Here is a 23030-nt window from a genome sequence, read left to right on the forward strand (position 1 = left end):
CCTTCCTTCCCTTCCCCTTCCTCCCTCCCTCCCTTCCTTCCTTCCTTCCTTTTCTCCTTTCTCTTTTGTCTTGTTCTATTTTGAGACAGGACCTTCTTCTTTAGTCCAGGCTGATCTGAAACTGCTCTGTAACTGAGGATGCCTATGGGGCCCTGATATTCCTCTAATCATGTCTCAAATAGTAAGATTAGAGCAATGCACCAGTTTGCCTAGATGTAACTCTCTGTCTGTAGAAGAGCTGACGTTTCCGTGTGTTCCCCCTTTTTTCGTTTTTAGAAATACTGCATGATAACTCATTTCCTTCTCTCCTATTTTGCACTCTAGGAAGCATGAAGACCACAGGAAACCCTAATCAGAAGTGGGTGGTGGTTTCTGTGTTCACATATGTTTTCCAACTATGAGACAGTGAGCTCATAAAAGTGTGTTCACCATGCCCTACTCTTCTTGGGTGACCACCATCTTTCCTTAACACTGGTAGTAAAAACAAAATGTTCTAGAAACATGCACTCCATTGTGGCCAAGGACTTTTAGCTGTGAACTATCTATATTGAGACATTTGCTGCCCTAGTGTCTACAAAAAAAATTTGACTGCTACACAGTTTCTTTGAATTTACCATTGAGCAAGAAACTATTCTGTGGCAGGAGGAAACATTTCAGTGGAACTATGTTATATCATTGCACTATCAAGATATGCAAGTGTGGCTGCAGAGTCAGGATGACCAGAATTAACTAATTCACTTTGATGTAGTAATTAGTGCTCTGGGACATTTCATAAGACACAATAACTAGAATGTTTTGTTTCTGAAGAACCCCACCTTCTGGTTAATCTGGGAAAGATCAGCTTGTTAGGACTGCAAAGAGGTGAACCAATCTGCTCACTCCAAACTAGAACATGGTGATGGCATTTATTTACACTTTGGAAAGTTTTCAGAATTCAGTTTTAGATCGTCCATGCAGAGTCTGAGTAATCCACTCTGAGGAATCTCTCTCCATTTATAAGTAGCTTTAAAACATGACTTCAGAGAAAAATACTACCCCATCTTGCTCTTTCTTCCTGCTTTCAGCATAATTCCTAAATTTCCATGTTTCTTCTAAGCATGGAGAATTATTGTTTACCAAACATTCACTCGCTTTGTTGAGAAGATATTAGTAGAATAGAACACGTAAAAAGTCTTCACACAAAATACTCATATAAAAACCACCAATGACGCTGTAGGAATAGGAAACCACTTGATCTGTATTATGACATGGACTATAATGCTGGAGCTGCAATAAATTATATTAGATCAAATAACTGAGGTAGATATAGAGACAGTTGTTTAAAAATATTTGCTTGATTAATTCTGAGAATAATAAACAATTATCCATGGTCAGAAAGAAGCATAATTTTTAATATACTTGATTTTTACCCATATCACTAGCAAGGTGAGCTTGTATATGAAGCCATTTCTACTTAGCAATTCCCTCACGACCATAAAAGATTCAGGAGAAAGGAGAGAAAAAGGAAAACAGAGGGTAGTTTATGGCCAAATCGTATGGGACAAAGTTGTCCAAAATATTGTCACAGCTGTTGCTCTAACAATTCCTCCTGTTCTTGCATCTTGTCAGACCTCCCTGACTCATTGACAGACTATTATATTCAGAATGGCTACCGCAAACTTTCAGCACTCAGAAGGGCTCGCGAGACATATAAAAATGTCTTTATTCAGAATGGAACATATAATACCTGCCAAATTTGTAGGTTTGAAACCACTTTCAATGAGAATTAAAAGGCCTTCTTCCTTGTTGAAATAGGACTATCGATAGTTGACTTGTCGGCTTGTGAGAAGTAGTGGTTTCTTGTCTCTGATGTTGCAATTTAGTTTTAAATCACTTTGTGATGACAGGGTACATAAAGATGGCAAAACTCTAAAGATGACGGTCTAATTTTCAAAGATGACCGATCATCGATAAAAGATTAAATAACGTAAACATTTGAAATGCTAGATTATCAAGTGGTTGGCACACTTTCAGTGTTTCAGGAAGCAGAGACACTCCCGAGAAGACAGACGATACATCTGCCATCCTTATTTTACACTCTGCGAAATCCTATCCTTCCCCAAGAAAGTAAATGAATAGAAATTGCTTTTCGCTTATAAGTTATGTATTTTTCTCCACCCTAATTCAATATGTTAAATGGTACCAAATGACAGGCCCAAATGTTCATGATCAGTTTTTACAAAGCAGAATTTCTGATTTTGGAAGTTTCTTCTCTTCCATAGCTGACCCCTGAGTTCTAATAGCAGCTGTTATATACATACAAGAATGATTAGACACGCTGGTCCTATGAAGCTCCAGATAAAGTTGTTCTCAGTGCTCAGCCAGCATCTGAAAAGTGAGAGATAAAATCAGTGAACATGTTGCACGGACTACAGCAAAACAACATTCTCAAAGATAGGCCGAGTACCCAAGAGTGTCTTTCAAATGCTCACAGTCCATTTTACTTACACTTTGGTGGTACCATAATACTTGTATCCTAAGGACGCTGAGAATCCAACAACTACAGCTGGGCTGAGATAGCCGAAGATATAAAAGTTCTTGTGCAGAAACCCTTTGTTGTAGATGAGCCCCACAACGATAAGATACAGGTGTATGCCTTCGATGCACATCCAGGCGAAGGCAGCTAGGAAGAAGTAATGAAGCAGGCCGGCGATGATAGAGCAGACCAGCTGGAATGTGACAGAAGGAACTGTGAGCAACATTTCCCTCCGAATTATCACAGCATCTCAACTTTCTTCATGAATGTGCCACTTTACCTCATGACTGATCACACTAAAATATTCCTGTCTCCCCAGTCCTGCTTCTAAGATGTGCTACTTGTCACCGATCTAGAAGCACTGCACTTCATCAATGGAAGTGTCAACAGACCTGGGATTAGCTATTGACTTGTCCAGAGATTTGTCATTGTTGTGCATTGATGTTCTAGGATAAATTGGGGAACCTTCACATCTAAACTGTTTTTCGGTGGCCATGTGATGGTTTAAACTGATGTCTGTCTGGAGATAATTCTCCTTTCCATTTTAATGAAGTCCAAAGAAACAGCTGATCCCATGCAAATGGGAACTCACTGATTCTGGGCTGACAGCTGGGGAACCTGCATAAGATCCATCCATGCTCTCTGAACGTGGGTAACAGTTGTGTGGCTTGGGCAGTTTGTGAGTCATTAGCAGTGGAACCAGTATTTATCCGTAGTGCATGAACTGGCTCTTTGGAGTCTATTCCCTGTGGAGGTATACCTTGCTCAGCCTAGATGCAGGGGGAGGGCCTTGGTCCTGTCTGGAAGTGATGTGACAGACTTTGTTGACTCCCCATGGGAGATCTTAGCTTTGCTGAAGAATCAATGGGAGTAGTGGGGAGAAGGTGAAAGGAGCAAGAGTATGGGAGGGAGAGGGAACCGGGATTGCTATGTAAAATAAGATTGTTAAGAAACAAACAAAGAAAGAAAGAAAAATAAAACACTGGGTCTTGCAGCCTACAATGTATGGTTGCCAGCGCCCAAGGTGGCTCACAACCATCTGTAACTACAATTCCAAGGGATCCAATAGCATTTTCTGAATTCCTTGGGCACAAGGCATGCAATTGGTATATATACATTCATGTAGTAAAGCAATCATAAAGTAAATAAAAATAAAAAAGTTAAAGCAGTATAATTCTGGCTGGTGCTGTGGTGTGAACTTCAGTGTTATTCACACCCCAAAATAGGGCTGGGGCTACTGCCATCCCCCTGGTTACAGACATCCTAGTTGCTTAGAGACCAAGAAGGGTTCTTGTGATCAGTAAACGATTCCTCAAAGGACTCCATGGCAACCATGATGTCTTTGAAGTGCACTGTTCTCCCTTTTTTCTTCCACTTAAAGTCAGACCTTGTCTGCCAGCTCTGCCAGTCTGAAACTCCGATTTTCTTTCATGAGTACAGCTTTTAACAAATGTGTTACATGTCTAACTCCACTCTAGGCCCTGCTTCTGTGCAGAATCTGGTTGATGAAATACGGAAGTCTTTGGTGAGGACCCAGTTCACTCCAGCTGTTTTGTGCTTACTCTCAATCCTAAAACAAACTTTGTTTCCATTTTTATTTAATCCTTGCTTATTGTCCATAAAAAACAAGGTGTTTTTGTGGTATAAAATTTTGGTTTTCCCAATAATTCACATAGTGAAGGATTTTTTTCATTTAATAAATTTTATGAGTATGTTGTTTAGATATATTAGCATTATAAAAACCTAGAAAAGCTAAGCAATTATCTGGCATGTCTGACGCTCTAAGACCTTTGTTACAGTTCATGTCTGTGTGACTTGTTAGTTAGATAGCACTAGAGAAAATGAGAAGAAAGCATGGGGGGGCAGGTTGCATACCTTGTTTGTGTTGATGTTGATCCCCACAAGGAAAACCAGTTCTGCCAGGAAGAGGCTGCAGCAGAGGTTCTTGTGAATTGTGGTTCTGGTGCTTTGAATCTCGCTGAAGAACCAGAAGGTGAAAATGCACATGGCGAGACAAACCAATGAGATGATGATCCCGAGCTGAGTGATCCTTGTCAGGATGTTATAATCTTTAATCCCCTACGGGCAAATAATAAAGAGCTGTTAAGAGGAAGACTGAGTGACTCAACAAAGGGACCACAATTCCTAATGAACTTCTCAGGGAAGCATTAATCAAAATGCTCATAAAATGTAAAAAAATAAAAACGTACATTTAGATGAGAAAAACTTGCACTTGGTATCCAGAGAACTCCGATATAAATCATGTAGCGGGCTAACAGTGCTATAATTAGTGATTTCTTTTCCTCTAAGCATAGTATATATTAGTACATGCCTGAATAATGTTATCGCCATCAGTTGCATGATATTGGAAAGGTAATTCATCATTGTAATGGGAAAATGGTTAATTAAAGCAGATTTATCAGTGGTAAGTCCAAGGCTTATGTCTATGAGGTGATTCATCTAAAACACATTAAACAAAGGTAAAAGAGAAACGGAATAAGTTAGAGATCAAAATAGTGCATTTGGCACTGGAACGGAAATGAGTGGTTAATTTTTACATGAAGATTAGAAGTTTTTCCTCCTTAACACTCTGGAAATTTCATCTTTATAATTGACACTACTTTAAACAAATGTATTTTGACACTTAATAAACTTCATGGATTATAAGTATTAATGGAAGCAAATCAATGACCCGATGAAAAATACGTATTACAAATATATTTACCTTAATTTTTTATGTTTGAAAAACTTTGTGGTTTTATGTTCTTAAAGATATATTGAATAAAAAAGTGCCAAATTTTTATCAGGTATCAAAATGACCCCATTATCAAGGGAAAGGTGTCTAGATACCATGTCACTAAAATGTGGGTAACTATAGAAATATGCAAGATCCAGAGCAACGGAAAGATATTACCTTTAACAAGCAACATAATAGATGTTATGGACCAGACAAGTCCTTGATAGGAAATAAACTGAAAATTCCTTATTATGCATATCCTAGAAGAGAAGGAAAGAAACAAAGACAAAACCAAACTAAAAGAAAATAAAAACCCAAGGTTTTCAATTCCAGTAAACCTACAGTTGGCTCCCACTAAAATATAAAAGGATCATTCTTTTTGATGATGTGAGGTAGGAAGAAAAAGAGTAAGGACAATGAAGGATGATGAGCAGCTTTGTGAACACACAGCTGAAACGTGGCTTACAATGGAGGTACTGGAAGACATCAGAATCGCAAAGTGTGTCAGGTGACTACAGCGGCATGAGGTGTGGGTGTCATTTGAGTATGTCCGTTCACAGCCCTCAGAAGACCAGCTGCCATTCCTCATGTCATTGGCCGAGTACTTCCAAAAGGCACACTGTGTCCTGTACTTATCTGACACCTGAAAAATAGACATCCACCCATGAGACAATATCTGTCAGCCCAGCTTTCATTGTATTTAAAACATCACTGATAGAATTAGCACCATGCTTAACATGTAAACACAGGATCAATGCTGATACATGACACCTGTTCTTTTGTAATAGATTTGAAATTTATATTGCAGCAATGTTACGTATTTTTTCCAATTTTGTAGAGTGATAATTTTTAATAAGTGACATCATGTATATTTCATACAAAAATTATGTTTTTATTCAGCAAATGCTTACTTTTTATTGAACATTTGTCAATTATATGCTAAAAAAGACAATATTGACCAAAACACTGTGTGTTTACTGTTGATCTTACATTCTACTTGTAAATAAAAAAATTATGAAGTAAGAAAAGCAAATGGGAAAGAAGAAAATGTGATGGGAAAATCGAAGAGACTTTTCCTAGTTCATGATGTCTAGTTGTGTGGGTACATCGTGTGTGTGTGTGTGTGTGTGTGTGTGTGTGTGTTAACATGACAGAGCATGTTAACCATGCAGAAATTAGAAGACAACTTACAAGGGCTGTTTTTTCCTTCTCTGATGTCCATATGGTTCTGAAGGATAAATTCAGGGTTGCCAAGCTTTGTTCATTGAACCATTTCACAAGCTCTTAAATAACATTGTTACATCCTTAAAGCTATGGGCTTAGAAACTGCCAAAATTAATAATGTACTTAAAACAAAACAAAAGGATAGCTTCATCTTAGAATATTAAACACATGACTCATTGGCATTGACAAGAAGTTTTGAGAAGAACTATGAATGCAAAATTCTTCTTTAAGAAACACTAGTTGAGTGTTGGAGTTGTAGTGCTAGAGCACAAACACTGAACAGGAAAACATGAATAGAAGCATCAAAAACTATGTTATCTGCTTTGTTTAATTTTCAATATGCTTTCTCTCTGTAACTTACATATAATTAAAGTAATGCCGCCAACGCTTATTCCAATTCACTGAATGCACAACCGTCTTAACTAACTCCAGAAAACTTACCTTTCCATGACTTAGTGTGAATGTAATTTTCTCGAGTTCATACAGTGTGGGTGGATTTGAGCTAATTGAGGCAGAAATCACTGAAGAAATGACTTTTTCCTTTTCTTCAGAATTATCATCATCTTGAGAGTCCGGGAAGAAGTCATCAGATGGGGAAAGCAAGGGGCCAACATTCTTATAGCACAGGAATGCAACTACGACACTGCCTGCCAATCAAATAAATGTAGTCGGTGGGCTCACAAATCAAAGTGCGTTAAAGCTCTTAACACACAGAGACCGAGTAGATGACAGGTGTACTCCACAGAAATCATGAAAACCCTGACTGGAATATGAAGTCCAACATCTGTGTATGCATTATCAGATTACATTCATGTCTTACATTTGACCTCTGAACTCTTACGGCATCACCTTTTCACAAACTTTGGTTGGACGAAAAGTATTTCTAGATGAATTGAGAGCCTGATTCTAAGAGAGAACCAGAATTTGAGACATATTCACCCCCAAAGAAGCAAGCTTTAATTCTTCTACAAATGAATTGGACTAAAGAGGGTTGAGAACTGGTTAAGCTGTGACATGCCTCTGAGGTCAGCCCTGCTGCCTCTTAATGTCGAACACTTCAGTTCTGTGGAGTCAGACTCCTTAGCACTGTTGAAATGCAGTACCAGAATACAACCCACTGCTGAAGAATCACAAACATGAGCACTGATACTGTATTGAGAAAGCACTGTGCTCACAGAACTGGGTTCCTCCACACCACACTGAAAAGTGGCATTCCTTCCACATAGTCATGGGAGGTCTAGCTTCCAAATTACATTACTGTTCATTTTAATTATTACAAGGCCTTCTTTAACTAGAGACATCACATGGTCTTTCTTTGACCTACTAGCTAGCTTGAAAGACATCTATCCATGAAACATATAGGTATTAATCCACGTGGCGATCAAACTTTCTTGTCAACGCCTGCGGAAGAGGGAACCTCAGCTGATGAAATGCTTTGACTAGATTCACCCATGAGCATGTCTTTGAGGCATTTTCTTGAATGCTAATTAATGCAGGATGGACCATCCCATGGTGGGCGGTGCTGTCACCGGTGGGTTATGTCTGGGCTGTATGAGGAAGGCAGCTACACAGAAGCCTGAGAAGGGGCCAATAGGCAGAGTTCCTCCATGGTTTCTGCTTTGCTATTGTCACCAGGTTTTCTCTTGGCTGCTCTTCATGATGGACTACAATCTGTCAGTCAAATCAACTCTTTTCTCATCCCAGTTACTTTTGGCCAGTATCACAGCATCCTACCCAGAGCCATCTGATGTATTTGGGCTAGTGATAGCAAGACTCTTGGAAACGAGTATGATGCTAATGTTTTCTGTCGGTTGACCAAGGCTTGGAGGAAGAACTGAAAATTTCAGGAAGCATGAAGTCCACTTAGAGGGATGGTTACTTCCTAGGGGTCATAGTGAGAAGTGGTCCCAATTCACATGAAAATCTAGTTAAAAAACATCATTAAACTATTTTTTATTAATTACTGATATCTAAAATCATATTTCAAAACCATCAGTTTGTGATTTTGGATAAGGGGTGTCATAGAAATCCCCTAAATCCTCATGGCATGTCCCATGTCCTTAATGAATATCCTTGCAGCTTTTTCCGGGCATTTTTAACCTTTCCAGTTTCTTGTTGTTTTTACAATTAATTGACGTTGAGCTTCCTTATCAGTTGTAAGCTTGAGTGTGAAATGTTCCCTAATCAATTGTGCTTGGTCTCTAGCTGGTGGGGGTATCTTTTTTTTTTTTTCGAGACAGGGTTTCTCTGTGGCTTTGGAGCCTGTCTTGGAACTAGCTCTGTAGACGAGGCTTGTCTCGAACTCACAGAGATCCGCCTGCCTCTGCCTCCCGAGTGCTGGGATTAAAGGCATGCGCCACCATCGCCCGGCCCTGGTGGGGGTATCTTGACTGCTAGAGAGCATTTAGGAGATGCTCTCTGCCTTGGAAGAAGTAGCTCGCTAGGCCTGGAGCTTTAAAGGTTACTGTTACTCCCAGTTCCACCCTGCTTTCTCTACTTCATGGTCTTTGGGATGTATGAAATTTTCCATCTACTCTGCTTCTCTGCCATGAACCCTTCCATGCCCTACTCCCTCCCTTGCCCCCAGGACGGGCTGACTCAGAACGGACCCTCCCAAACTGTAAGTCAAATAAACCTTGCCTCTTGGAAGTTTCCCTGGCAGATATTCTGTAACTAATGAAACAAATCTGTACTTTCTACTAAAAAATAAGGCTCACTCACCAACAAAAGGAATTGCAGATGTGGACTATTTGAAAAAAGACTATATCATTTCATACTGAATTCCATCTGCTCTCATTTTTTTGCTTATGATGTTTTTGCTTTTTTTTTTATCATGTACTCTTTCTATATTCTGTTAGCATTAGCATATCTTTTTTTCTAAGAACAAAAAACAGTATTTCATTCAATGTCTAGAACAAATGTGTATTCATTTAGCACAAATGACTGTGTTAAAGTTCTGAAGATATCATTTTAAGATATATATATTCACTTGTTAATAGCTATTGCTAGTAGTATAAAATATATATCTATACATACACACACATATATATGTATATATATGCACTTGTTAGTAGCTACTTTCCCTCTTTCTTTCTTTTTCCTGTTGGAATACTAGCAGTCAATTTTACCCCAGCAATGCAATCATGCTTTGCAACCTAGATTACTAGTAAACCATCTGGGTGAAAAAGTTAAGATTTTTCTGAATGTTAAATTTCAAGAATAAGTTTCCAATATACACCATACTGTGAACTTCTTAGAGACCCTTGTCCCAAATGGCTTCATGCTCTGTTTGTTTTTTTTTTTTTGAGTATTCTAAATTATCTCAGCAGGACATTTTTCAGGAGTTTGTTTGGGCATCTGATTATTATCCCAATTTTACAAATACTTCTAAGAAAATAGGTAGAATTCCTTAGTAGAGTCCATTATGCCTTTATCGCAAAGCTATGGTTCAGAGTACTGAGCCTTGTCTTGTCACCCTACCACAAACCTACCACAGTTCTGAATTTAGCTCACAAAACAGTATAAAGTCATCTGTGCCGACGATCCCTCTGCATTCCTATCGACAGCATCGTGTGTCTTTCCTAATGAATTTTACAAGCAAAATCTCACGCAGATGTTACTGGAAGGTGAGATCAGTTTGCACATTCGCCCTTTCTTTTAAGATTCAACCTTGAGGAAAAGACGTTTTATCATTCTGCTGTATTGAGATCTGATATTATCATCTCTTTCAACTGTCCATTTGTGTGTGCCACCATTAAACATAACAAATCTACCATACAATCAGCCAGCATTGCTCTGAGATTTTAATTCTGTGACAGTTTCAACATTTGTCACCATAATAGATATTTTCAATGCATTTTCTACAACTTCTAAACACTATTCAAATTGTCTTTCAAATTTCAATTGTTTCCCAGGTTCTGTGGATACGTTCATAAATATTATATGTATGCTTTGTTGATTACAGTATGGTTTAGTAGCACATGAGCAAAGGGTTCAGTGGCAATACATCTTGGTTATTTTTCATTTGTTTTGTAACTATGTGTTTCTCACTTTGATCAGAAAATAAATAATGGTGAGGATAAAGAATAGAGAAAAAAATTACTAAGCAGTAGAAAACAAAATGAAATGAAGCAAAATTGAGAATAATAATATCATGGGGTTAGCTTTTAGGATGGTCATTAAAATAAATTCTAGCTGTTCATAAAGCGGTGTCTGTATGTATTTAGAGTTTTCATCTATATTTATGATTATCCACCCATTCCTTGTGAAAAGGTTCCAATTCATGTTTACCCTCACAACTGTCTTCACCTATGAGAGAAAAACCACAGCAGAACATGCATGATAGGGAGAATTTTCTGGGCATATTACTCCAAGATGCGATGATTGGTAACATACATTAAAACAGTTACCACGTGCTTGACTCCTGTTAGGTGACAAGGAAAAGCTTGTTGAATTGATTTCTTTATTAACTTCTTCTCTTCTTGTAATTCTCTAAACTATTTGCTGATAAACATGAAGACAAATCCATTAACTTTGCACCTTAGTTCCATTATCTACCAAATGAGATTGTTAAATTAGATAACCACTAAACTGCCTGCTACTAGAATTCTGTCTTAAGTTTTTTAAAAGTTTTATTTGACTTAGAGTTTGCTATACAAAAGCCAAGGAATGATAAATACAAAGAGAAGTTTAAGCCTAAGTTGTAACTGAGTACTTTAAAAAATATGTCCCTTCATGAAACCACAAATTTGGTTTCATGATGAAGAATCAAGATATTATTGGTTAAATTTTTCCTCACATAGTCATGTCAGAATCTCAAGTTTCAAGATGAATATTCTGCATATGAACTTAAAATATTTCTATAGGAAATTACATTATAACCCTGACACAGCCAAGTGCATATTAGTATTTGTTAGAACTACATGAATATGCATAAGATGTTAAAGTCCTACCAGTGGAGTCGTATGGAGTTTTTCTCTTTGGGAATATTCTTACATAGCCTCCGTCCACATCCATGTGGGGATGAGCATGCTTCATGTGATTTGAATCAAAAACTAAAACCTTGAGAGCTGAAATAGTACCGTGGGAAAAAAGAAATATTATAAAGTTAGTTTAACCTGTGTAATTTTTAAATGTAGAGACAATTGCATTGAATACCACTTCATTTAAACTTTTGGTAATATACTACATAATCTAAAACTGAGAAAACTCAGATATTTTGTTTGATTTTTCTTTTCCTGCATGGTTGAACTCATGGTTTAGTCTTGAATGGGTTAAAATAAAAACTAAAATCTCTACACCTGCAGATGCATCCACACATCATTCCTAGAGCAGTATCCTAGACACTGTCTTTTGTCTAGCCACCCACAGTCTACAGGCTACACTCACCCAGGAAAGCTACGACTACAGCATCATACGAAATAGCAAACTTAGTTAAAACCTTAAGATTTTTTTGAGATTATTTTTACTCAAGTGTGAACTTCATAGATGACAAGGTCTTGCCTCAATGTCAAAACTGGATGTGTCTGTTAGACTATTTGTAATTAAATGCAACTTACTGTCTAAAGATTTGGAGGATTAAATGTTTGAGTAATAATTCCCTTTTGGGGTCCATTAGCACTTCTTTTATGCAGAAACATAGAAATATAGTGTGCCTACATATTAATTATCATTTTCACTTTTAGTTTAGGTAACTGGTGAATATCAATGAGATAATCATTATGTCAATATGCTATCGCATAGCGGGATATTAGTCAGACATCAATACAGACACATGTAATGATTGCTTAATAAAACATACTTTGCTTCTTCAGAAAAATTTTATAACCATCCGCAACTTTATACATAATTTTAAGTTTTTTTTTTCCAGTAAACTGCATGAAGCAGAAACTCCTCCTTTATTATTGTAATGGCCACATGTTACCACAATGAGAAATTTAAACATACTATACCCATAATTTCTAATGTAAATATTATAGTTTAAGGTCAGGAGCTCATGGGGTGAGTATGACAAGGGAATGTTATCTTCTGCAAACTTTCACGCTACACAGTTGATGAACAGAAAAAACAGGGCAACGTAAGACAGAGGGAGCATCTATGTAGTCAGCCTTTCCTAGCGTAGCTCTTCATTCATATTGCTCTGATAATATGAACCGCCATTCATTTCTGCATTGACAAAACTGTGTAAAATTTCGTAGTAGTTAAAGAACCACACCTTTACTGCCTTTTTTTGGTAAACACTGCTGCTTTGAAGCGAACCATTTACCTTCACACCTTACCCACATCAGTAGCGTTCATATCAAACTGAGTGGCCTTTGGGAAGTTCTGAGAGATTCCTAAGGTGACAAGCTCAGCAGTGTGCAAGAGTTTTGTGAGATGAAGTCGTCTATGATTTGTAGGCAATTGGTCCCAAATTTTAAATGTGCTCTTTTGAACAAAATTATTGATGGTTTTTACAAATTCCTATTTAAGGAAAAAACATGCCTTTAAAAATATTGTAATATCACACTGAACAGAAGTATAGGAAACAATCTAAAGATTAGCTACACTACAGATTTAAACATACTCACAATAAGAGTTGAATTGATACGATCATCCTGGGATGAAGTGGTGCTGTTCATGTAACCTAGCAATGGGGATGATTCAGCAAGTACCTCTATGTATGTGATTATATCCACGGATGAGAGCTCACCCTCAGAATTTCTATAGATTTCCTGTAGTAAAGCCTTCTGTTCCTTTATGGGTTCAATCTGAGGGGGAAAAAGAGATCAGAAAAAGAGAATCAGATTTCTGTGGGAGAATTTTCAGAATAAGATTTATGGGGTTGGGAATATGGTTCAGTGAGGAAAACATTTGACATTTAAGTTTGAGGACCAGCCTTCAGATATACAGAATCTGTTTAAAAATACTGCTTTTGGCAGTCGACCTGTAATCCCAGTGATTTGCAGGAAGAGACAGACGATTCCTGGGGCAAACTATCTAGCTAGTCTAGTCTGTGATCACTGGGAGAGAGGGAGAGAGAGAGAGAGAGAGAGAGAGAGAGAGAGAGAGAGAGAGAGAGAGAGAGAGAGAGAGAGAGAGACACTCCATAACTAAGGAAAAAGTGATTGAGGAGGTCATTCAACATCAGCATCTGGCTTCCACGTGCACATGGAAGTCACATATATGAACACACATACAAGCAACTGGAAAGGCTTTATTATACTTCAGAAACACACAGAGCATATTTGAATGGATAATTTAAAAAGTAATTTTGAAAATATCTTCCTAAGATATAATATAAAATTATATCCTAGCCAGAGAACCTACTCAATATTTAAATCTATTAGTTCATATAAGTCTTGATATCATAAGTTAGAAATTTTGACTCAATAACCTGAATCAGATTGTTTTCCACCGAAGCGTTCCTTGGTAAATGATGAAATGGAAACACACCTTGGCTGAAAGTTTTCTCCTCAGAGTTTGATTCCCCCATTCAATCACAGAACAACAATTTTATGAATGTCCTACTTTACTTGGTCTTTGAAGTGTTCACTTTGAAGTGCAAAATCTAGTTGCATTTCACTGAATCTCCTTAGAATGTGGGACTGGGATTGAGCCAATGTGTGTTTTTATCATTTTACTCAACAACTTCTTTTTATGTTGAAAATAATTTCCAGTATGCCAAGTAATGAAAAAAATAACACAATTTGAAGAGGATAAACTCTTCCACAATGCTTTGGAATGTTTCAAATTAACCCTAGATGCATTGTAAATAATACTTGGATGGCTGTATGCAAAGAATTTCAGTTCTACATGGGGTTCAGCTGTTGATGTTTTCAAATAGGACTTCGGTAGTTCTCACTGAGATCAAAATGTCAGCGTAAAATATATTTCAACCTAAAGTGTCTACTTACTCTTTTTAAGGTTTTATTAATGTTTGCAGCAATGCAGGCATGCTCTAAGTGGCAATTTGAATTCACACTTTCTGTTGAAAAAGAAAACACATTGCACAGTGAGTATACAAACCATTGTATCCTAAGGGGATCGTGCTGACTTGAATGATTTTGTGCACTTAAACATTAAAAGTGTTCTTTAACACTTGAGATTCCATCGCAGCTCCAGAAAGTATCATGTGCCATGGAAGATGGAAGAACGTAGTCTAAGGAAGAGGGAACAAATGTGAACTACATTAAACATGCTGCTTCCACCTCCCACTAAGTGAAACAATGCGCCTTTCTTAATTTATTTTGCCAGTCTTCGTGAATCCTGGCACAGAGCTGGGAAATATAGCTCTTCAACACTTCAAAATGTGTAGTAAGTATTTTATATACTTTAAGATGGAAGGTTCTAAATCACCTTGGCAGTAAGAGCCGTCATTAGGTGTGAAGGGCGACTTCCCCGTGGAGGTCTGATAACCTTCCCTGCAGAAGCAGTTAAATCCTCCGTTCACATTTTCACATATGGCGTGGTCACCGCAGACAGCCGGCTCACTGCATTCATCTATATCTGCAAATACATCAAAAAGTAATCTCTTAAATTACTGTTCTTTTACTTGCTTGTTTCCTGATAACAATGTGGCATACAGTTAGTGATTTCCTATGAACTGATACAGGGAAGCAAGGGAAATCCCACCGTTTGGGGAAACAGAACAAACGTGGCTGCATGCATTTCCTAACTCAGATTTGGCCAATCCATTCTGACAGAGTATTGAAAATGTTATTCATGGGCCATACTCTCAGATTGTTTTCTGAGTAGCATGATTTGTCAACAAGATCAGCAAATCTATTCCCATCATCTAAGATGTACCAGTTATTCTAATTTAATAAAGACCCATTTTTTTCAAAGTGCACTTAAAATTATTTGCCTGCTAGTCTTAGGCTAAACGGATGATAACTCCATTTAAAGTGATCTGGAGATGAAGATGGGCTCACTTTCATGTCAAAGCTTCATCTCTGTGTGTGATTTAACCAAAAACTAGGGTCCAGGACATTATGTTCTCCAACTCTCTTAAGATTTATCATGATTGATTACTTTTGTTCATATTACATTTGGATGATGATTCTAATATACAATCATAGTTGAGTATGGATGAAGAAATAAATTGTGCAGAATTAAGTCTGAGATTTTCAGTAGCTATATATTGACACTGTAATAAAGGTGCTGGGTTTTTAGGCTCACATCATTTATATTCTTAATTTAAAATTTTACACACTGCAATGAAATGTGCCTTAAAGTTATAAATACAATATAAATCCACTGCCAGGTTGGGGAATGATTCCAAGGAACTGACTAGTCTAGATCATTACCTCAAATTAATGCAAAGGTTGTGTGTGTGTGTGTGTGTGTGTGTGTGTGTGTGTGTGTGTGTAGCCAGTTCTGGCATCTTAGAAACACTTTCTATTAGATTAATGAATGAACCTGAAATTTTAATTTATGGTTCGAATATGAAAATAACAAGATGGCATGGTACCATTTCCCAGTGTAAAAAGGAAGGGAGCTATTAAAGTCTAATTTAAAATGTCATCAGGCTGTTGTCTCAAATTCAGCTGTTCCTAACTTTTTCACTTAAAAACGCAGTGAAGGCACAGGAAAACACATGACTCAAGCCACGGAACAGAAAGTCAGCACAAAGCCTCTTGCTAGGTTCTTAATGAACTTTATGTTAGCTAGAAAGGTGATAATACTAGATTATAAAGAACATTACCAGAGGGAAAGGCTAGAAAATCTTTGTTCTGATGACTTCTACATATCTGTGATGTGTATTGTCTAGAAACCAGGGTGTGCAGCCTGTAAAGGAACACCTCCTCATTTTTTAACTTGTATATATGTTGTTCAAAAATTGTCATATTAATGTGTCAAAAACACATATTAATGCTTACTAGCTGAAAACGGAAAAAGCTATGGAATGTTGACTCCTGCATGGAGGACCCATCCCCCCACATTCTCTACCCACACTTTCTAAGCGACAAAGAAGTGTGAAAGAATGAGGCAAGGGTGCAGACAATGTCAATCAAGTGTCTTTTACTCTTGTGTTGAGATAGGGTTCTCACAATGCTGGCCTGGAGCTCACTCTGCAGCCCTTGAATTCATGACAATCTCTCTTTCAGGTTCTTCTAAGTTCAGTGGTTTCAGGCCACCATACATGTCACCAAGGAGCCCTCCTCTCCCAGGACTGTTTCAGAAGCATACGCTGCACTCCAGTGGGAAAACAACCTGAACAAGGCTGCGTGCAGACCCACTGAGTATCACAAAGAGAACAAATTATTTCCCGGGAAGGGCAATTAACACATTCTTTGACTATCATGTTAGAGACTTTGTAGGAATTGATTTCTTAAATGTGCAGCATTATCACGAACCCTATCCAACACCAACCTATGAGCAAAATGAAAAGTTCCTCCATAAATTCAGCTCTCTCCATCCTTCCACACAGTGGGTTTAAATACACTTGGTGATTGTACCTTACTATTATATCTTCTTCCCCTATCTCTTCTGTGCTGGTTTGGTTCTATGTTGGTTTGATTTCTCTCTTTCTCTCTATTCATTCTCTAAATATTTCACACATTTATACACTATACCTTGGTCATACCCACCCCACTCCTCTCCTCACCGAGATTCTCCATTATACTTCTCCCCAACTGTCTCCTCTCTCTCTCTCTCTCTCTCTCTCTCTCTCTCTCTCTCTCTCTCTCTCTCTCATTCTTTCTGTCTTTCCTTTTTCTCCCTCTCCCATTCTTGATTCTTTTTGCAAATTTTATCCACCTGAATCCAATTAGTGCTGCTATGTCTGTATGGGTGTGGGCCATCCCTTGGCCTCAAACCTAGCAGGGGTCAAACTCCTAAAGAAAAGGGACTTCTCCTCCTTCAGCAGCCATGAACTACCAATATCTCCTCAGACATGGATCGGAATTCTGGAGGCACTCCCCAATCCATGGTGGAATTTTAAACTGGCTGAGTTTTGTAGGGGTCTTAGGCAGGCAACCATTGCTGCTGTGGGTTTGCACGTGCGACAGCCCTGCACACGCAGTATTTCAGAGCGCTGCAGTGTACCAGTTTATCCTTCCATGGCTTCGTCACGCTCATAGCTTGGTTATTCCCCCTCCCATCTTCTTATTTCACTCCATAATAGTTTCCCCAAAACAAGTTAGCCTCTCATTACCATTTGGTTTTGTTCTTGATTTTGTGTTGTGATCATTTTTTTTAAATCTTTGGTTTGTTTAACCTTGGGATGGGAATGTAGCTCATTGAGACTTCACAAATGTGTAGTAAGTATTTTATATTATTTAAGATTGAAAGATACATCTATATTTATATCTCACCTTGGCAGCAAATTTATCATTAGGTGTGAACTGTGACTTTCCTGTAGTTAAATCCTGCATTGACATTTTTATCTCCAGAGTGATTATCGCAGATAGAAAACTCACTGAATTCATCTTTATCTGCAAATATTTTAAAAAGTATCTTCTTAATTAGTGTTCAAATGTAAAATCAAGTAAAATCTTGTTTACTTCCTGATTACACTATTGTATATGGTTAGTGATGTTATATCAAAAGATACAGAAAAGAGGAAAGCTATCCCCTGGAACTCACTGAGAAGCAACTCCCCAGTCACTGCACCCATGAGGACAAGGACTCCCCTTCCCTCTATAGCCTTCAGCTGCCAACAGCTTCCTAAGGAGGGGTTGGAGCCCACGAGCCTTTCTTCTGTTCATAACTGAATGTTGATGCCTGTGGTCCTATGCAGCCCCTAAGTAGGGTTATCCAAGTTCATGGGTGCCATGGCTACCGGAGTCCTTGCTTTATTAATGGATTCCCAGTGCTGTTCCTTCAGATTGCTCCCTTCCCATCATCATGGGCCAAATAAAGCATTTCAGCTCCTGAATTTATTGAATGAAAATATGATGATCTAAGAATGGTAGCAATGGTAGTAGTGTCCTTGGGATGCTAGCACTCAAGATTAAGCCCATGCAAAGTTTTTATACTTAGTATCTGCACCTTACAGAATAACATTAATTATCCTATCAAAGTAATGCTTCTTAAACTTTAGTCTGATTTATACATTTACATCTATGTAATGTCTAGAGAACATTCTGGCAGCCATTCTGTTTCTAGGGCTCTTACTATCACACACACAAATTGTTAAATATATATTTATATGTATTTATGTATATATTTATATGTATGTTGTATATGCATAACATTCATATAAATGCAAACACATATAATGATCACCACTAAAAATGAGGAGGTCATGAAGTTTTGTGGGAGTCGAGTGGTGATGTAAGAGGAGTTGGAAAGGAGCAGAGGGAAGGTTGAGAGCAATAGCGATGCAAATCTCATCCATGATGCTTCAAAAAAAAAAAGAACAAAAATAAGAAAATATAATTGGGTTTAATATGATAAAAACACATTCTACACATTGATGAAGATGTCATAATCAAACCTACTATTTTATGTGCTTGCTATATCTTAACAAAAGTGGAAATGTCCTTTAAAACAAGGAAGAAGTCTGTATTACTTAATTTGATATTGTTGTTCTGGGTGTTACTGGTGCTCAAGCTTAGCACAGTGATGGTCAGTGATGATCCAAATGAAACATCTAAGCATTCAGTAATACCTCGACTGTCCTTGGGACAGCACTCTGTGTTCCTCTCCTACCTAATGCTCTGTAAAAGAAACATCCTATCTCATAATGGGCTGAAGCTGCCATAGAAAAATAAATATGGTTTCTATCTTGTAGCAAGGTCCATGCTAACATTGCCTGCAGTCTCTTCTGAGGCACAAATGGCTTAAACCTACTACATTGATTCTATTTTCCTACAGTTACAGGCATGGGGATGGCTAGGTTTATATCCTAACCCTCTTACACTGTAGCTGTAATACAGTAAACAAAGATGCCTGATGCAGAAGAGGTGCATATATCATAACCCACGAGGGAATGCATTGCACGTAGCAGTGGTATCAAGGCTACAACTGATACCTGATGTTACAATCAAATCAGTGATTCTGTTTCTATTTGCAGTGCTGCTAATTGCAAGAACCCCAAGAGTATGTATACAGTGGGATGCAGAGGAACGTGTTGGTAGGTTGTCTTGTCTTGGTAATTAGCAAAGTTGTCTAAGAGAAAAAGAGCACTGGCCTCCATCCTAATGAAAACTAAATTGCTGCTATATCTGACTAAGACTGACTGAGAAAGTTTAATAACTGGTCCAATTTCCCTGCTATTTGCAGCTCCTGCCTTTGTTCTAAAAATTCAGTATTACTCAAAAAGAAGCACAACCTTTACAACCGCAAATTATCCACTAGCTTTAATTTAAAAGTTAAAATACTTAATTTTAATTTAATTTAAAATACTTGTTCCTTGTCTATGACTGGCAAATCCAGTGGCCTTTTTTTTTTACTATAATCTTCTTTCAAAGGGTGATTAGATGATGATTTTAATCATATGTTGTTTATAATACTTATTAATAATGTTGTTTTCTAATGTTGTGTTACAGAATGTAGAAGGCAAATACTTAATTATTGGAATTAATCCACAAAGATAAGATTCAATTTTAATATTGTTTAACTTCAAAAAATAAACCCCACTACAGTCACGTGGACAATCCAAGCTAGGTAGAACATAAAAACACATGTGTGCTAAGCTCCTGGGCGAGGGTTAAAGAAAGAAAGGAAGGATACTCCCTACTCTTCAGCCTTTAATCATTATGGCTTCTAGGTGCTTAAGTTTTCCCACCTGTGAAACACTGGTCTTGAACTAGTCTTTTAAGGGGTAAACATCTGAAGTTCTGTTTTGCTGTGACTCCAAGGGAAAGTAGAAAACAATAATAGTCCTTTCACCCTACACCTGCCTGAAAAAAAAAAATCACCTTATGTGTGTGGAACTGCATTTAAATATGTACTACAGTCAATTTTCCTTAAGCCATGTCTTGCTCTGGATAGAAAACTTTGTTTTCTTTTTATTGATGTTTAATGATGTTTCTATATATTGATGTTTAATGAGCATAATATGTCACATTTAAGAATTAACTGAATTAAAGACCAGAAGCACTACATTAAAAGGTGATAATAATACTAAGAGGGGATAGTTTTATGACTCTGTATGAACTCCTTGAGGATTATCAGCGTGAACAATGAAAATTACAATAGAAGCAGAGAAAATGGAAGGAGCTGCGCAATAGCTTTTCAGAAAAGCATAATCCTTATGGACAACAAAATTGGTGAGAAATAACATTTTTCCAGAGAATGAGTTTTTCACTGAATAATCCATCATATGAAACAGGTAAAAAATAGGACTCGGGACTGAGGATTGGGTTTTGATACAGTTATTGTGTTTACAAACCCCTTAAAAGAGTTACAAGGGAGTTAGCTAAGGCTTAGGGTCATTCTGCAGCGTCTCAGTAGAAATGAAGATTGGGAGAAGAGATTTTCAATTACAATGATCACGTCTCTTACATTGTTGACAACCATTCTTCTTTGTGTGTGTATGTGCATGTGTGTGCGTGCATATGCATGCATTGCATGTTTATGCACATGTGTGTGCATTTGTGTATGAGTGTGTGTGTCTGTTTTCTCTGGTGTCTGTGAAATAGACCTTCTTTGAACTGAAGAATCTCAAAAAATAAACCTGATCCAATGAGAAGATAAATGTCTTCTGGAGACTTGAGGCTACAGAAAACTAGAATACAATTAAATTTTTCTTTAATTACTGTGTTAACTGTTAGGCCTCCCTGCTCTACTCATGTTTACGGAGTTACACAATCAGTAATTAACTCTTAACAATGAAACTTATTACATGACATTCTAAGGGAATCAGTAGCTGGAACATAGGCTGGAGAAATCCAGTTAGCACTTGAGAAAAACAACATTGTTTTAAATACTTTGTACCCTGGCAGAGTTTGATACAGCACATAGCAGCACAGCACAGCATTCAAACACTGCACCCACTCACATCTCAGGTGAAAACAATGGCTTTCTGGCTATAAGACTGTGAGTCTGTCTACACTTCTCTCTTTATGCGAAATGTATCCATGTAGAAGAACCTTTCACTGTTCTTGGGCATAAGCTAATACTTTGCCCATGTACATCTATTTAATTATTTATATAAATCAATTATTATGCAACTATATATACAGACTCAGAAAGCAGAAATGTGTACATTGCTGTACTTATATAACAGAAACAAAATCATCTATTTATCTATTATCTATCATCTATCTATCTATCTATCTATCATCTATCTATCTATCTATCTATCTATCTATCTATCTATCTATCTATCTATCTATCTATCTGCATGCATATAGCTGAAATTAAACTATTTCATGAAAATTGACCGAGAGTAGCTCATAAGTTGCATATGAAGCATCTAAATTAGGTAAAAGGAAAATATTTCGCCCACATTGGGTCTGAGTCAATCGTTCAGTTACTCAAATATTTATGGAGTCATCCAGTTCCCAAATGTGAAGGTCTATATTGGGAAATAAGTAAAAATTAATCAAAAAGTCAGGATCTGTGCCTTCCTGTCAAGAGTTCACATTCTGAAGGTAACTTACCACACAAGCAGATAATTGAGTTTTTATTAAAATAAAAGTTTTCATTTATAGATCTAAATTTGAATCCTGTCACAGAATGTTGGGGGAAGTTTACATTAAACTTTAAAATAAATTGTGTTTCCAGATCAGTTATTGGTGATATAGAAAATGATGAGGATTGAATCCCATGTGGGCTTCTGCTACAAAAATAATATGCAAACAGGCATATGCAGAGGCTTCACTAGATCTGAGTTACCCGTCAAAGTCCATGCAATTGAGCCACTTTATATTGCCTAAATGAGTGGTTTCTAAGACAAATTAATGTGCTGATTAATTCCAACACATCCTTATTAATATTGTACAACATAGTCACAGAAAAAGTTGACATCGAATTTTGTATTGTTCTTTGAGGGTAGCTTTGGACATTTGGCTTTTTTGTTATCAAGAACTAGGAAATTAAAATATTTGCTATATCCAAGTATTGCAAACTGGATATGTAATGTGGACAAATTCCCCAAAGTTTCTATTTAAATCTTGTTCAATAAAATATCACTTATCTGGAAGTAACCTCCAGATAGTGGATGGGTAAGAAATTATCTTTCAGAAGTAGTATATAAATATGAATTATGTAAATACCCTTACACTTTGCAGTGTCTAACTTTATAATAATTAAACTTTACAGATAAATTTACTTTAGGTGGGTAGACTGTAGAAAAAAAAAGCTGCTTCTTGGGTCTGAAAGATGACTCAGCGGTTAAGGGTGTGTACAGTTCTTGCCGAGGGTACCCATATCAGCCATCTGTTTCTCAAGTTCCAAAGGGACCTGGCATCCTCATCTGACATCCATGGGTACCATCTGACAAAGGGACCTGGCATCCTCATCTGACATCCATGGGCACCTACACTCACACCAACACATGACACTTACAGAAACATGTATGCATATAATAATTTTTTTTTTTTTTGGTTTTTCGAGACAGGGTTTCTCTGTGGTTTTGGAGCCTGTCCTGGAACTAGCTCTTGTAGACCAGGCTGGTCTCGA

The 23030-nt window shown here is 37.4% G+C and overlaps 1 protein-coding gene across 1 annotated transcript in view; it reads right to left on the reverse strand.

Moving 5' to 3' along the window:
- Adgrl4 (adhesion G protein-coupled receptor L4) overlaps positions 1-23030 on the reverse strand; it is an 87489-nt gene that overhangs the window by 21332 nt on the left and 43127 nt on the right. The window contains exons 3-12 of the mRNA XM_005357490.3: positions 14814-14963; positions 14372-14442; positions 13046-13225; positions 12755-12938; positions 11429-11545; positions 6918-7123; positions 5719-5895; positions 4391-4594; positions 2488-2708; positions 2301-2367 (exon numbers count right to left, since the gene is read on the reverse strand). Of these exons, the coding sequence (XP_005357547.1) occupies positions 2301-2367; positions 2488-2708; positions 4391-4594; positions 5719-5895; positions 6918-7123; positions 11429-11545; positions 12755-12938; positions 13046-13225; positions 14372-14442; positions 14814-14963 (1577 nt within the window). The remainder of the gene's footprint in view (positions 1-2300; positions 2368-2487; positions 2709-4390; positions 4595-5718; positions 5896-6917; positions 7124-11428; positions 11546-12754; positions 12939-13045; positions 13226-14371; positions 14443-14813; positions 14964-23030) is intronic.

Source organism: Microtus ochrogaster, chromosome 21, assembly GCF_000317375.1.
Source record: "Microtus ochrogaster isolate Prairie Vole_2 chromosome 21, MicOch1.0, whole genome shotgun sequence".
Lineage (NCBI taxonomy): Eukaryota > Metazoa > Chordata > Mammalia > Rodentia > Cricetidae > Microtus > Microtus ochrogaster.